Source organism: Oncorhynchus clarkii, chromosome 16 (assembly GCF_045791955.1).
Source record: "Oncorhynchus clarkii lewisi isolate Uvic-CL-2024 chromosome 16, UVic_Ocla_1.0, whole genome shotgun sequence".
Lineage (NCBI taxonomy): Eukaryota > Metazoa > Chordata > Actinopteri > Salmoniformes > Salmonidae > Oncorhynchus > Oncorhynchus clarkii.
This window is the reverse complement of record NC_092162.1, coordinates 28,979,079-28,995,629: the sequence shown is the minus strand read 5'-3', so window position 1 is coordinate 28,995,629 and position 16,551 is coordinate 28,979,079. Positions and strand designations below refer to the sequence as shown.

The window sequence follows — 16,551 nt, the reverse complement described above, 5'->3', positions numbered from 1 at the left end:
TTTTATAAACACTTCCTTACGCAATTGAAACCAGCATTTCTTTCATATTGTATTGGTTTTCAAATCAACATAATTTCATTGTCCAGCAGCTAAAGATGCAATCCTAGTCATATTAGCAACCCATGCTAATGTTTGCGTCTTTTAGATATCCCCTCTTTCTACATTTGTAACAGATGTTTTAATTTCTGTCACATAAAATCGCTCACATGTGCAGTGCGCTTTTTAGAACAGTGTGTTCCCGCTAATTGCATTATGGAATATCCGTGCATATCCTACTGCCGTGTGTGCATTTCTGCGCTTATAATATGAAGAAGTTAATCAACAATTTAAGCTAAAGGGTCTGATCTGTTGCATCAGCCTCATTGCTTTAAAAAAAAATAATGTAGTGGTTCTATGAATTTTGGATCCAGAGTCTGTTTTGAATCATCTCAGACAGGCGATTAATTTCGAGCCCTGTAGCTACATCTCCTCAGCTAACACTACAAAGAGAAAGAGAGAGAGAGCGTAGTGTGTGCTGCAGAACTGTTACTTCAGACCAAAGCAATGCATTGGCTGGCTGCCTCTGGGAACCGGGCGCAACCAAAAGCGGCAGGGGATCCGATCGTAAAATGAGGAACGGAGTCACTGTGGTGCAAAGCAATTAAGAACGTGCCATAAGCTCACTCCACAGCTAGCTTGAAATGTTGCGGATGGAGCCATCCAATCAGTACCTTTGGGTGGCTCAAACCGTTGGTCCGTTTGAGGAAGCAAAGCTGTTAGCAGAACACTTAACCCTGTTACACTAGAGAGCGAGTGTGTATGTTTGTATGTGACTAGTCATGCGCGTCTGTGTGTTTCTGTACATGCTGTGGTGTGTCTGATGTGTGTTTGACCTATGCATTACCTGTGCATTTCAGGAGAGATAACCACTACAGCCTTACTGGACAGAGAGCTGAAGTCAGAGTACATCCTGATTGTCAGAGCTGTGGATGGAGGGGTGGGGCCACTGCAAAAGACTGGCATTGCCACGGTAACCACCTCCATTCTCACAATCTTCATGCTTCTTATTGCTCTCAGATCATTTAGATGCTTCTCTCTCTCTTTCTCTCTCTTTTTCTCTCCCTTTCTGTCTCTCTCCATTTCTCTCTCTCTCCCCCTCTTCTCTATCTCGAAGACTTTAACTGAACTCAGAACAGTCATTAACCCTTTCTACTCCTCCCTCCAGGTGAACATCACCATCCTGGACATAAATGACAATTCCCCCATGTGGCGAGACGAGCCCTACCACGCCAACGTGGTGGAGATGAGCCCCATCGACACTGACGTCATCTCTGTGAGTTCAGCTTGCCTTGATCTTTGACATTTGATGCCCTGACCCCCAGAAATGAACTATGGCTTGTACAGTAGATATGAAGAAATTAGAAAGTTTTTTTTGTGGTGAGCAGATTCCATGAGACAGACAGACCGCTGCCTTGTCCATAGCAATTCAATTGAAAGTACGATTTTTCAACCACTTTACACTTTTTTTTGTGGATAGGATTTATTCCTGTTCTCTTTCATCTGTGGTTTGGCAGGTAGCCTAGTGGTTAGAGCGTTGGACTAGTAACCGCAAAGTTGCAAGATTGAATCCCTGAGCTGACAAGGTAAAAATATGTTGTTCTGCCCCTGAACAAGGCAGTTCCTAGGCTGTCATTGAAAATAAGAATTTGTTCGTAACTGACTTGCCTAGTTAATTGAAAGTAAATTGGAACCTTAAACAAATTTAAATTATTATACCTTTGATTGGATATGACTGCAGGGTATTTTGGAGGAAATAAATTGACTGTGCTGTACAATGTGTAGCCAGAGGAAACATACTAAATGGATAAGGGATAAAGAGACACTTCTACAGGTAGTGCAGAGTCTGCTGACAGACAAATAAATACTTGATACAGCCTAACCTACTGTGCTCGAACAGAAAGACGACAACTCAACTGTGAGACATACAATACAGGAGGTTTAGAATTTGGGGTCGAGTGACATTTCTACATGTAGTACATTTGGGTAACGGAAAGACTTGATTGCAGTGAGCATATGTTTACCTAACCCGCTATGTTCTGACACTAAGTGGAAAAATACAACAAGTGTCCAACAGTGCAAATTAACTCCTGGACATACAGTACCAGTCAAACATTTGGACACACCTACTCATTCAAGGGTCTTTCTTTATTTTAATATTTTCTACATTGTAGAATAATAGTGAAACCATCAAAATTATGTAACCAAAAAAGTGTTAAACAAATCAAAATATATTTCAGATTTTAGATTCTTCAAAGTAGCCACCCGTTGCCTTGATGACAGCTTTGCACACACTTGGCATTCTCTCAACCAGCTTCACCTGGAATGCTCTTCCAACAGTCTTGAATGAGTTCCCACATATGATGAGCACCTGTTGGCTGCTTTTCCATAACTCTGTTGTCCAACTCATCTCAAACCATCTCAATTGGGTGATTGTGGAGGCCAGGTCATCTGATGCATCACTCTTCTTCTTGGTCAAATAGCCCTTACACAGCCTGGAAGTGTGTTGGGTCATTGTCCTGTTGAAAAACTGAGGAAGCAAACCAGCATATCGCTGCAGAATCCTGTGGTAGCCATGTTGAATTCTAAATAAATCACTGGCAGTGTCACCAGCAAAGCACCCCCACACCATCACACCTCAACCTCCATGCTTCACGGTGGGAACCACACATGTGGAGATCATCCTACTCCTTGTCTCACAAAGACACAGTCAAATTTGGACTCATCAGACCAAAGGACAGATTTCCACTGGTCTAATGTCCATTGATGGTGTTTCTTGGCCAAAGCAAGTTTTTTATTCTTATTGGTGTCCTTTAGTAGTGGTTTCTTTGCAGCAAAAAGGCCGGATTCATGCAGTCTCCTCTGAAAAGTTGATGTTGAGATGTGTCTGTTACTTGAACTCCATGAAGCATTTATTTGGGCAGCAATCGGAGGTGTATTTAACTCTAATGAACTTATCCTCTGCAGCAGATGTAACTCTGGGTCCTCCTTTCCTGTGGCGTTCCTCATGAGAGCCAGTTTCATTATAGGGCTTGTATCACGCCCTGACCTTAGAGAGCCTTTTTTATGTCTCTTTTTGGTTTGGTCAGGGTGTGATTTGGGTGGGCATTCTATGTTTTTTTTTCAATGATTTGTGTTTCTATGTGTTGGCCGGGTATGGTCCTCAATCGGGGACAGCTGTCTATCGTTGTCTCTGATTGGGAATCATACTTAGGTAGCCCTTTTTCCCTCCTTTCAGTGTGGGTAGTTATCTTTGTTAGTGGCACTTAGCCCTGTAAGGGAACTTCCCCCCTGAAATTGACAAAAATGAATGGGAACATATTTGCACTGTAACAACAATATACAACAAACAACAATACAAACAACAAACAACAATATACACGGAGTATGCACGGTGTCCAATGCCATATGGCAAATGCCAAGTGTAACACTGCAAAATGAACATACTTTTGTAATATTTGATTATCATAATTTGTTTTTTGCTTGTCCATAAGGCATATGTTTTGTCCATTTGCAATATGATTTCATAGGTAGTCAAAAGTCACTTTTTGGGGGGCCAAATGACATAAGAAATGTCCAAATGCATTATGAAAGATTTGAAAGTGCCAAATCAGGATGTTATGCCCATTTGCCATGTTCCATCACAAATTTGACAAGCTCAAAAATACTGCAGAAATGCTAAATTGACTGGCCTGATGAACTCGGGATGGCCGGGCAGTGATAGTGGTTCCTCTCCATTGCTCGTGTTGATTTCATCATGTCCATTTGGTGATGTTTTTCACTGTTGAATCATATTGCAAATGCACTGTGCATTTGCACTGTGCAACCAAGGGTTCTGGTCCAGAAAGTGTGGTTCGGCCTCCAGTTACATCTGGGTCGAAGAGGAAAAGAGGGGAACAGACAACTAAAGCCCAACTCATTCCTTGTAAAAACAGATGAGAACAGTCTATGGTATATTGTTTGTTGTGTTATTTCTAAGTTGCACACGTAATTAGGTTACTGGAAAACAACATTATAACAATGCATTCTTGCTCTCAGATACGCCACTCTTGCATATAACAAGGCCACAAAGAATCATCTGGACCCAAGGGAGATGGACATGGAGTCCAAGAGGGGATGTATGTTCGAGCAGCCAGGGAACCCACTATGCCCGGTGGCATCACTGGAGAAATATCTATTGAAATGCCCGGAGAATGCCCTTACATTTTATCTCCACCCACTTCTACCCAAGATCTGCACTGCAGCGGGAACAGCTACATACACAAATCACAGCATCAGGACCACGACAGTCCAGAAACTGGCCAATTCTGGTTTGTAAGCAAGGGAGAATATGTCAGTGAGTGGGCATTGTTTGCGAAAGTTCGCTCCATAGCTTCTGGCGTCCGTCACTGACAGACAGAAAACGTTGGAGCAACATCCTGGCTGAAAACAAAGACAACACTGCAGCACCATCAACACCCAAAAGGCTGAAGCAAGGCAGCAGAAGTAGTAGCACAGACTCCAACAGATATTTCAACCAATGCACAATCCAGGGGAATGTACAGATAAATGTGACACACAATAAGTCGCTATAGCTATGTCAGCTGTGATGGATAACAAAGAGAGTGTATGGATTGATTTATCAATATCAGCTCAAATGAATGTCATGGATTGTCTTGACAAGAGAGCACATTTTCTCTGCCAGGCAAAGTCACGCATCATAAGCTCATTGTTATGGATATATTGAAATAAATCTAACTAGAAAACAGCTTAAACAAGTGCAAATGCAGCTATTTTGCTGATATTCTGGCTGCACTTTTTGACGTGAATGTAAATGAGCTGTAGTTGGCTAGCTAGCAAGGAAGGGATAAGAAAGTTGCCAGTCAGTATGGCAATGGAACATTTAGACCGAACGACTGGGTCGCGTTTATAGATGCAGGACAAAAAGACTGAACGACTGGGTCGCGTCCAAAGATACAGAACAAAAAGAACAAAAGATTGGGTCGTGTCTCCAGCATCCCTAGATTTGTGTCGGGACTATATTTTGTGGAAGGATGAAATAGTATGAATACATTTATCAAAATAACGTTTTTTTTTAAATTAAAATATGTTGAGCATTATTTTATGTTGGTAACCCATTGTATAAAAGTGATAATGATCGAGAAGCCGGTGTTTGTTGGATATATTGGCACATTATTATCCCTCCCTCATTGTCCTGCTGGTGTCTTTGGCAACGTGTTGTCACTGCTGAACACCTGATTGTCCATTATTATCAAGGTGCCGGTCAGTGTAATTAAGGGAGTCCGATTGCTAATTAAAATGTAGCCTGCAGTCAAATGCATTGCAAATTACCCTGCTGCTGGGCTGGTAGGGAAGAGAGGAACGTAATCACAGTGGAACGAGAGATGAAGAGAAAAAGAGACTGGTGGTTGGCAATGAAATGTTTATCTTTCTGCTTTTCCCTCTCTCTTCACCCCCTCCATTATGGTGGAACTGGAGAAAATAGAGAGATGGAGAGGAAGAGAAAGAGAACAAGTGGTAGTACAGTGGTTCTCTCTGTAAAAGTTGTGTCATACTGCAACACACCTTGCGGGCTGCAGCAGAATTCTATAAGACGTTATTTAATTGTCAGCCATTGTTGCTATTAATGCTACTTAGTGCTAGTTTGACCACCAGAGGCCATCTTTGAGAAACATTTGACTTTTTGTAGTGTTGACTGTACTAGAGCAGTGGTTTCCAAAAAAGTCCTGTACCCCTTCAAACATTCAACCTCCAGCTACATACCCACTCTAGCGCCAGGTCAGCGCACTCTCAAATGTTGTTTTTTGCCATCATCGTAAGTCTACCACACACACACATGTATTAAACATGAGAATGGGTGAGGTTGTCACAACCCGGCTCGTGGGAAGTGACAAAGCGCTCTTACAGGACCAGGGGACAAATAACAACATAATAATAATCAATAATTTTACTCTTTATTTAGCCATCTTACATATAACACCTTATGTGTTAATAAAAAAATATTGAATAACTCACCACAGGTTAATGAGAAGGGTGTGCTTGAAAGGATGCACATAAATCTGCAATGTTGTGTTGTAATGTCCTTGAAATGTCCTTGATTTAGAAAGAAAAGCACATTCTTTTGTCCATTAAATTAACATCAGATTGATCAGAAATACAGTGTTGTAGTGAGGTGCGTACTGGCGGCAGAGAAGTCAGGCGCAGGAGAGCGAAAACTGATTGACAACGGTGTCGTTTTAATATCCATAAACCACCGTCAACAGAACAATACATAAATGGGTCAAACAAAACCTGGTAAATACCAGCATACCGTGCATAAGCACTACAAGAAACAATTACCGACAAGGACATGAGGGGGAACAGAGGGTTAAATACACAACATGTAATTGATGGAATTGGAACCAGGTGTGATGGAAGACAAGACAAAATCAATAGAAAATGAAAAGTGGGTCAGCAGTGGCTAGAAGGTCGGTGACTTCAACCGCCGAACGCCATCCGAACAAGGAGAGGGACCAACTTCATCAGAAGTCGTGACAAGTGTAGACATTGTTAAGGTTGTAAATGACTATTGTAGCTGAAACGGCAGATTTTTAATAGAATATCTACAGTACATACAGAGGCCCATTATCAGCAACCATCACTCCTGTGTTCCAATGGCACGTTGTGTTAGCTAATCCAAGTTTAGAATTTTAAAAGGCTAATTTATCATTAGAAAACCATTTTGCAATTATGTTAGCATAGCTGAAAATGGTTGTGCTGATTAAAGATGCAATACAACTGGCCTTCTTTAGACTAGTTGAGTATCTGGATCATCTGCATTTGTGGGTTCGATTACAGGCTCAAAATGTCCAGATACAAAAACCTTTCTTCTGAAACTCGTCAGTCTATTCTTGTTCTTAGAAATATTCCATGCAAGAAATTACCAAGAAACTTAAGATCTCCTACAACGCTGTGGACTACTCCTTTCACAGAACAGCGCAAACTGGCCCTAACCGGAATAGAAAGAGGAATGGGAGGTCCGGTGCACAACTGAGCAAGAGGACAAGTGCATTAGAGTGTCTAGTTTGAGAAACAGACACCTCACAAGTCCTCAACTGGCAGCTTCATTAAATAGTACCCACAAAACATCGGTCTCAACGTCAACAGTGAAGAGGCGACTGGGATGCTGGCCTTCTAGGCAGAATTCCTCTTATCCAGTGTCTGTGTTTTTTGCCCATTTTAATATTTTATTTTTATTGGCCATTCTGAGATACGTATTTTTCTTTGCAACTCTGCTTAGAAGGCCAGCAACACGGAGTCGCCGCTTCACTGTTGACGCTGTGACTGATGTTTTGCGTGAGCAACTGCTTGCACACGCGTTGCCACTCCACTCTATCTCCCTGTCATGTCTTTTGCACCATCAGTACAGATACCAAAACATCTTGACCACCAAAATCCATTTGATGTCGCAAAGCTGTCCAGTACTTTAACAATATCCTCTCATGTTGTCCTGGTTTCCAGAAGAGGATGTCTTCCTTAGCCACTCTAATTGTAGGCTAACCAATACCCAAATGGAGATTCAGTGAAAATAAGATAAAAGACCAGTCCCCATGCTTATCTCAAATCAGCGCAAAACTGTATAGTTGACCACACACGGGTGAGCTATTGCTTCAAATCCTATTATAACAATTGGATGATGGCGGGCCAGAACATAATACGTATATAATATTAGCACAATTAATTGGCCTACACTACAAATGTAACATGTTTAACACATATGATTAGTTCATAATACATTCTAAGCATAGAACTTTCAGTGGCCTTCTCGCCCCATATAGGGGCCCGATGCAGAAACATTGAATCGTTAACTGCAAGCTGAACACACATCTTTTTTATGGACATGTTCTGTTACTTGAACGGGTTCAATCTGCAGTTACAAGGAACATGGAAACAGTCGTGGACAAGGTGGAGGAATTTGAGGCCTTTACTAGGAAGCTTGAGTTGTTCTATTTGGACTGTCACGCCCTGGTCTTAGTTATCTTTGTTTTCTTTATTATTTTGGTTAGGTCAGGGTGTGACATGGGGGATTTATGTGTTTTTTCTGGTCTAGGAGTTTTGTATGTTTATGGGGCTGGTCCCCTTTCTAGGTAGTTTTGTATGTCTATGGTTGCCTAGATTGGTTCTCAATTAGAGGCAGCTGTCTGTCATTGTCTCTGATTGGGAACCATATTTAGGCAGCCATGTTCTTTGGTATTTTGTGGGTGATTGTCTTCTGTCTTTGTGTCATTGCACCAGATAGGACTGTTTCGGGTTTCACATTTGTTGTTTTGTATTTTGTAGTGTTCTTGGTTATCGTCTATATTAAACATGTTGAACACTAACCATGCTGCATTTTGGTCCTCCTCTCCTTCAACGGAAGAAAACCGGTACAGAACCACTCACCAAAACAGGACCAAGCAGCATGGTGACAGGCAGCGGCAGGAAGAGCATCGCAATCAGGACTATTGGACTTGGGAGGAGATCCTAGACGGGAAAGGACCCTGGGCACAGCCAGGAGAATCTCGCCGCCCCAAAGAAGAGCTGGAGGCAGCTCGGCGGAGCGGATGGAAGCCCGAGAGTCAGACCCAAAAATTTGCCACCTACATGCACCAGCCCTCCGGTGGCAGCCCCCCGCACCAGGCTTCCTGTGCGTGTCCAGAGCCCAGTACTCCCTGTTCTTCCTCCCAGCACTCGCCCTGAGGTGCGTGTCCTTGGCCCAGTGCCGGCAGTCTCCCGCCTGTCCAGAGCTGCCAGAGTTTCCCGCCTGTCCAGAGCTGCCAGAGTCTCCCGCCTGTCCAGAGCTGCCAGAGTCTCCCGCCTGTCCAGAGCTGCCAGAGTCTCCCGCCTGTCCAGAGCTGCCAGAGTCTCCCGCCTGTCCAGAGCTGCCAGAGTCTCCCGCCTGTCCAGAGCTGCCAGAGTCTCCCGCCTGTCCAGAGCTGCCAGAGTCTCCCGCCTGTCCAGAGCTGCCAGAGTCTCCCGCCTGTCCAGAGCTGCCCGACTCCGCCAGAGCCGCCATTCAGCCAGGATCCGCCAGACCAGCCATTCAGCCTACGATGTGGCCCAGAAGTTAATTGACAGCATGTCAGGGCAGATTGCACAGGTCTTGAAAAAGAAGGATCAGCACTGCAAATATTCACTCTTTGCATCAACTTCATGTAATTGTCAATAAAAGCCTTAGACACTTATGAAATGCTTGTAATTATACTTCAGTATTCCATAGTAACATCTGACAAAAATATCTAAAGACACTGAAGCAGCAGACTTTGTGAAAACGTTTGGCCACGACTGTACGTACATAGGGAGGAAGTGAAGAGGAGAAAGACAAACAAAATTCAAATTTCCAACACCACCACTCGTTCTTTCCTCGCCTCTTTATCGTCGTTCCACGATGATGGATAAAGTGCTCAAATTAAAGACAGATACACATGGAGGGAGTGAAGAGAGGGAGAGCATCCAAGAAAGACTACTACAGTGGTTGCTCAACTAAAAGTTTTGAGATTTATGCTGCGGGACATATTATTCATTTGTGGTTAAGTACAGTGCTCTGTCACTGATTCACTGCTCCAGACCAGTGCAAGGGGGAGTTAGAACACTGATTATGCTTACTGGAAAATACAATACAAGAGGCAAGTGGAAGGGAGAAAACACAGCATTCAGAGGTCAAGACAGAGCTTGATAAATCAATGAGATTTTTATTTTCACTGAATCCCCATTTGTGTTTTGGTTAGACTACAATTACGGTGTGGAAATGTTAGGATTATTTTGCTCTTACTGTATCTGGTACTGTAGCCTACTCCCGGCCGGTCACGTTGAACAGAGCCATTATGGGCTATTAGCAGGACAATAGATACTTTGTGCAAGGAAATTGATCAGCATTAAAAACATTATAGATGGGGCCTCCCAAGTGGAGCAGTGGTCCAGTGCATCGGAGTGCAAACTGCATTACTACAGATGCTGGTTCAATACCCATGCCGGCTGCGATCAATGAGGCGACGGTAGGCTATTGGTTTCTCTCCCTCTAAAACAGAAATAAATTAACAAACTGACTTTATTTGCGAATTGGTAAAAACATCTCACCCCATGTTCAAGAATGGCCTTTTTCTCGCTCACTTTTGGTTATTTGAAAACATAACAATCTCCAAAATATAGTTGTTTTTTAATCAGTTGGATTTAGGGGGAGCTATTTAAATTTTTGGATGAAAAACTTTCCCGTTTTAACCTCTAGCGACGAGCAATCCCGAATCCGGGAGCGTAATCATAGCCTCAAGTGCATTACCATAATTTTCCTATTCATGAAAATCGCAAATGAAATGAAATAAATATATTCAAACACAAGCTTAGCCTTTTGTTAACAACACTGTCATCTCAGATTTTCAAAATATGCGTTACAGCCAACGCTAGACAAGCATTTGTGTAAGTTTAGCACGGCATAATGCTATGCTAGGCTGTGCTGGCAGCAGGCAACATTTTCACAAAAATAAGAAAAGCAACCAAATTAAATAATTTACCTTTGAAGAACTTCAGATGTTTTCACTCAGGAGACTCCCAGTTAGATAGCAAATGTTCCTTTTTTCCAGGCGAAAAACGTCATGTTTGTTCATCCTGCTTGGCTGAGAAATCGACAGAAAAATACTTCAACTATAATGCATTAGCATAACGCAACTTTTTCTAATTCATGAAAATCGCAAATGAAATGAAATAAATATATTGAAACACAAGCTTAGCCTTTTGTTAACAACATTGTTGGATGAAAAAAGTTCCCTATTTAAACAAGATATTTTGTCACGAAAAGATGCTTGACTATGCATATAATTGACAGCTTTGGAAAGAAGACACTCTGACGTTTCCAAAACTGCAAAGATATTGTCTGTGAGTGCCACATAATTGATGTTACAGATAAAAATCCAACAAGGAAGTGCCGCATTTTTTGAATCCGCCTCATGCCAATGACTCCATATATGGCTGTGAATGAGCTACGAATGAGCTTACATTTTCTACGTTTTCCCCAAGGTGCATTGTGACGTCTTTTTAGGCATTTCCCTTGAAGAATGGCTGTAAGGGACCATACAGTGCCTTGCGAAAGTATTCGGCCCCCTTGAACTTTGCGACCTTTTGCCACATTTCAGGCTTCAAACATAAAGATATAAAACTGTATTTTTTTTGTGAAGAATCAACAACAAGTGGGACACAATCATGAAGTGGAACGACATTTATTGGATATTTCAAACTTTTTTAACAAATCAAAAACTGAAAAATTGGGCGTGCAAAATTATTCAGCCCCTTTACTTTCAGTGCAGCAAACTCTCTCCAGAAGTTCAGTGAGGATCTCTGAATGATCCAATGTTGACCTAAATGACTAATGATGATAAATACAATCCACCTGTGTGTAATCAAGTCTCCGTATAAATGCACCTGCACTGTGATAGTCTCAGAGGTCCGTCAAAAGCGCAGAGAGCATCATGAAGAACAAGGAACACACCAGGCAGGTCCGAGATACTGTTGTGAAGAATTTTAAAGCCGGATTTGGATACAAAAAGATTTCCCAAGCTTTAAACATCCCAAGGAGCACTGTGCAAGCGATAATATTGAAATGGAAGGAGTATCAGACCACTGCAAATCTACCAAGACCTGGCCGTCCCTCTAAACTTTCAGCTCATACAAGGAGAAGACTGATCAGAGATGCAGCCAAGAGGCCCATGATCACTCTGGATGAACTGCAGAGATCTACAGCTGAGGTGGGAGACTCTGTCCATAGGACAACAATCAGTCGTATATTGCACAAATCTGGCCTTTATGGAAGAGTGGCAAGAAGAAAGCCATTTCTTAAAGATATCCATAAAAAGTGTTGTTTAAAGTTTGCCACAAGCCACCTGGGAGACACACCAAACATGTGGAAGAAGGTGCTCTGGTCAGATGAAACCAAAATTGAATTTTTTGGCAACAATGCAAAACGTTATGTTTGGCGTAAAAGCAACACAGCTGAACACACCATCCCCACTGTCAAACATGGTGGTGGCAGCATCATGGTTTGGGCCTGCTTTTCTTCAGCAGGGACAGGGAAGATGGTTAAAATTGATGGGAAGATGGATGGAGCCAAATACAGGACCATTCTGGAAGAAAACCTGATGGAGTCTGCAAAAGACCTGAGACTGGGACGGAGATTTGTCTTCCAACAAGACAATGATCCAAAACATAAAGCAAAATCTACAATGGAATGATTCAAAAATAAACATCCAGGTGTTAGAATGGCCAAGTCAAAGTCCAGACCTGAATCCAATCAAGAATCTGTGGAAAGAACTGAAAACTGCTGTTCACAAATGCTCTCCATCCAACCTCACTGAGCTCCAGCTGTTTTGCAAGGAGGAATGGGAAAAAATGTCAGTCTCTCGATGTGCAAAACTGATAGAGACGTACCCCAAGCGACTTACAGCTGTAATCGCAGCAAAAGGTGGCACTACAAAGTATTAACTTAAGGGGGCTGAATAATTTTGCACACCCAATTTTTCAGTTTTTGATTTGTTAAAAAAGTTTGAAATATCCAATAAATGTCGTTCCACTTCATGATTGTGTCCCACTTGTTGTTGATTCTTCACAAAAAAAATACAGTTTTATATCTTTATGTTTGAAGCCTGAAATGTGGCAAAAGGTCGCAAAGTTCAAGGGGGCCGAATACTTTCGCAAGGCACTGTAAGTGTTACATTTCTAACTCAAGACCTCATGCAACAAATAATATAACAAATAAAATAATACAACAAATATTGTGGTTAAACTTAAATATACTAATTGGTTTAAAAAACTTTATCAAAAACTTTATCAATCACGTGCAAACGCAATGATATCCTTGCGCATGCTGTAGTCTTCAAATAAGGTGGATATATTGTCCCTCAGCTGCTTGATGAAATCTTCCATCACTTCTGTGACAATGCTGCGGCCTGGTCCCTCTGCCTGTTGTTTCTTCAGTGTGCTGAAGTGCAGTAGCCTTCCAGATGACAAGTCCATGTAACGGTTTTCTTCCGTTGAATGAGAGGAGGACCAAAATGCAGCGTGGTTAGTGTTCAACATGTTTAATATAGACGATAACCGAGAAACAGTCCTATCTGGTGCAATGACACAAAGACAGAAGACAATCACCCACAAAATACCCAAAGAACATGGCTACCTAAATATGGTTCCCAATCAGAGACAACGACAGACAGCTGCCTCTTATTGAGAACCAAGCTAGGCAGCCATAGACATACAAAACTACCTAGGAAGGGGCCAGCCCCATAAACATACAAATCCCCTAGACCAGGCAAAACACATAAATCCCACATGTCACACCCTGACCTAACCAAAATAATAAAGAAAACAAAGATAACTAAGGCCAGGGCGTGACAGTACCCCCCCCCCCCCCCCCCAAAGGTGCGGACTCCCGGCCGCACACCTAAATCCATAGGGGAGGGTCTGGGTGGGTGTCTGTCCACGGTGGCGGCTCTGGCGCGGGACGTGGACCCCACTCCACCAGAGTCTTTGTCCGCTTTAGTCTCTTCCTAGGAACGGCGACCCTCGCCACCGACCTAGGATTGGCAACCCTACTAAAGGGCCCCACTCCACTAAACAAACTCCTCCGGACTGGGGGGCAGCTCAGGACTGAGGGGTAGCCCAGGACTGAGGGGTAGCCCAGGACTGAGGGGGAGGCCAGGACTGAGGGGTAGCTCAGGACTGAGAGGTAGCTCAGGACTGAGAGGTAGGTCAGGCTGGTTGATGGCTCTGGCAGCTCCTGGCTGACATAGATATTTTTGTCAGATGTTACTATGGAATAATGAAGTATAATTACAAGCATTTCATAAGTGTCAAAGGCATTTATTGACAATTACATGAAGTTGTTGCAAAGAGTGAATATTTGCAGTGTTGATCCTTCTTTTTCAAGACCTGTGCAATCTGCCCTGGCATGCTGTCAATTAACTTCTGGGCCACATCGTAGGCTGAATGGCTGGTCTGGCAGGCCATTCTTGCATAATCAATGCTTGGAGTTGTCAGAATTTGTGGGGTCTTGAGGATTGACCACAAGTTCCCATTGGGATTAAGGTCTGGGGAGCTTCCTGGCCATGGACCCAAAATATAGATGTTTTGTTCCCCGGGCCACTTAGTTATCACTTTTTCCTTATGGCAAGGTGCTCCATCATGCTAGAAAAGGCATTGTTCATCACCAAACTGTTCCTGGATGGTTGGGAGAAGTTGCTCTCGGAGGATGTGTTGGTACCATTCTTTATTCATGGCTGTATTCTTAGGCAAATTGTGAGTGAGCCCACTCCCTTGGCTGAGAAGCAACCCCACACATGAATGGTCTCAGGATGCTTTACTGTTGGCATGACACAGGACTGATGGTAGCACTCACCTTGTCTTCTCCGGACAAGCTTTTTACCGGATGCCCTAAACAATCGGAAAGGGGATTCACCAGAGAAAATTACTTTACCCCAGTCCTCAGCAGTCCAATCCCTGTACCCTTTGCAGAATATCAGTCTGTCTCTGATGTTTTTCCTGGAGAGAAGTAGCTTCTTTGCTGCCCTTCTTGACACCAGGCCATCCTCCAAAAGGTTTCGCCTCATTGTGCGTGCAGATGCACTCACACCTGCCTGCTGCCATTCCTGAGCAATCTCTGTACTGGTGGTGCCCCGATCCTGCAGCTGAATCAACTTTAGGAGACGGTCCAGGCGCTTGCTGGACTTTATTGGGCGCCCTGAAGCCTTCTTCAAAACAATTGAACCACTCTCCTTGAAGTTCTTGATGATCCGATACATGGTTGATTTAGGTGCAATCTTACTGGCAGCAATATCCTTGCCTGTGAAGCCTTTTTTGTGCAAAGCAATGATGACAGCATGTGTTTCCATGCAGGTAACCATGTTTGACAGAACAATGATTCCAAGCACCACCCTCCTTTTGAAGCTTCCAGACTGTTATTCAAACTCAACCAGCATGACAGAGTGATCTCCAGCCTTGTTCTCATCAACACTCACACCTGTGTTAATGAGAGAATCACTGACATGATGTCAGCTGGTCCTTTTGTGGCAAGGCTGAAATGCAGTGAAAATGTTTTTGGGGGATTCAGTTCATTTGCATGGCAAAGAGGGACTTTGCAATTAATTGCAATTCATCTAATCACTCTTTATAACATTCTGGACTATTTGCAAATTGCCATCATACAAACAGAGGCAGCAGACTTTTCCCTTTTGTTGGATGCACTTTTTCATAGTGTTGGATTTCCCTTACGTTGGTGCTCTGGCGGTACTCACCCTCGTCCCCCTTGCCCCCCCCCTCTGACCAAAGGGTTGATGTGTGCCACCTGCTGAGCGCAGTGAGCAGATGAATTTAGTCGCAGTGCCCTGGGGAAAGGCTAGAGCCCTACAACACACACACACACACACACACACACACACACACACACACACTCAGTCTGACGGTTTTCACCCCCCCTCCCACACACGTGCACACACATACTCACACACACAATTGGTCATCTAATCTCTATTGAGGTTACTTAACCTAATTAAAAAACAAAATTATATTTCCTGCTGATATCTATGTAAGTGGAGGCCACAGTTCAATAGACAAGGCTAATGTTATAATTGTATGTTCTCTCCTAAGACTTAGGTTGATTAATTTAAATGGACTTTGGGGCTACCTATGAATAAGTTTCCCCTCACCCTTAAATCTCCTTCCACTACTGTCCACTATTTTTTTCTTTCTCTTTTTCTCTCTCTCCCTCTCTCGCTCCTCTCTTTCTAATTGTTTTTATAATTCTTATGACGTGAATGATGTGCCCAAAGTAAACTGCCTGTTGCTCAGGCCCTGATGCCAGGATATGCATATAATTGGTAGCATTGGAAATAAAACACTTTGAAGTTTGTTGAAATGTTAAAATAATGTAGGAGAATATAACACAATACGTATGGTAGGAGAAAATCCAAAGAAAAACCAACCGGAATTGTTTTTTCTTTGAGAGACCATCCTCTTAGGGCATACTGGAAATAGCTCCCTGGATGCAATTCCTATGGCTTCCACAGGGTGGCAGAAGTCTATGTTCAAGGTTTCAGGCTTGTAACTACCAAAACTAATAAGAAATATCAGTTTTTGTACAGAGACAAAGTCTTGGAAATTTGTGTTTGTGCGCGCCATGAAGACAAGATGCACCTGCTAAAATTGGTTCCCTATTGAACATACTTATTTCCGTAAGAAATATTATAGTGTGATTACATGTTAGGGTATCTGAGGAGTGAGTAGAAACATATTTTGACTTGTTGAAACAAAGTTTTGGGGTAGATTTTCGGATTCCTTTCTCTGCATGTTGAACGAGTGGATTACTCAAATCGATGGCGCCAATTAAACTGACTTTTTGGGATATAAAGAAGGATATCTAACAAAATGACACTACATGTTATAGCTGGGACCTTTTGGATGACAAATCATAGGAAGATTTTCAAAATGTAAGTAAATATTTAATCGTTATTTGTGAATTTA

At 42.7% G+C, this 16,551-nt stretch overlaps 1 protein-coding gene across 1 annotated transcript in view; it reads left to right on the top strand.

Moving 5' to 3' along the window:
• The window catches only part of LOC139368300 (cadherin-23-like), a 237,626-nt gene that overhangs the window by 31,115 nt on the left and 189,960 nt on the right, over positions 1 to 16,551 (top strand). Inside the window, exons 4-5 of the mRNA XM_071107046.1 lie at positions 897 to 1,009; positions 1,205 to 1,312. Coding sequence (XP_070963147.1) covers positions 897 to 1,009; positions 1,205 to 1,312 — 221 coding nt within the window. The remainder of the gene's footprint in view (positions 1 to 896; positions 1,010 to 1,204; positions 1,313 to 16,551) is intronic.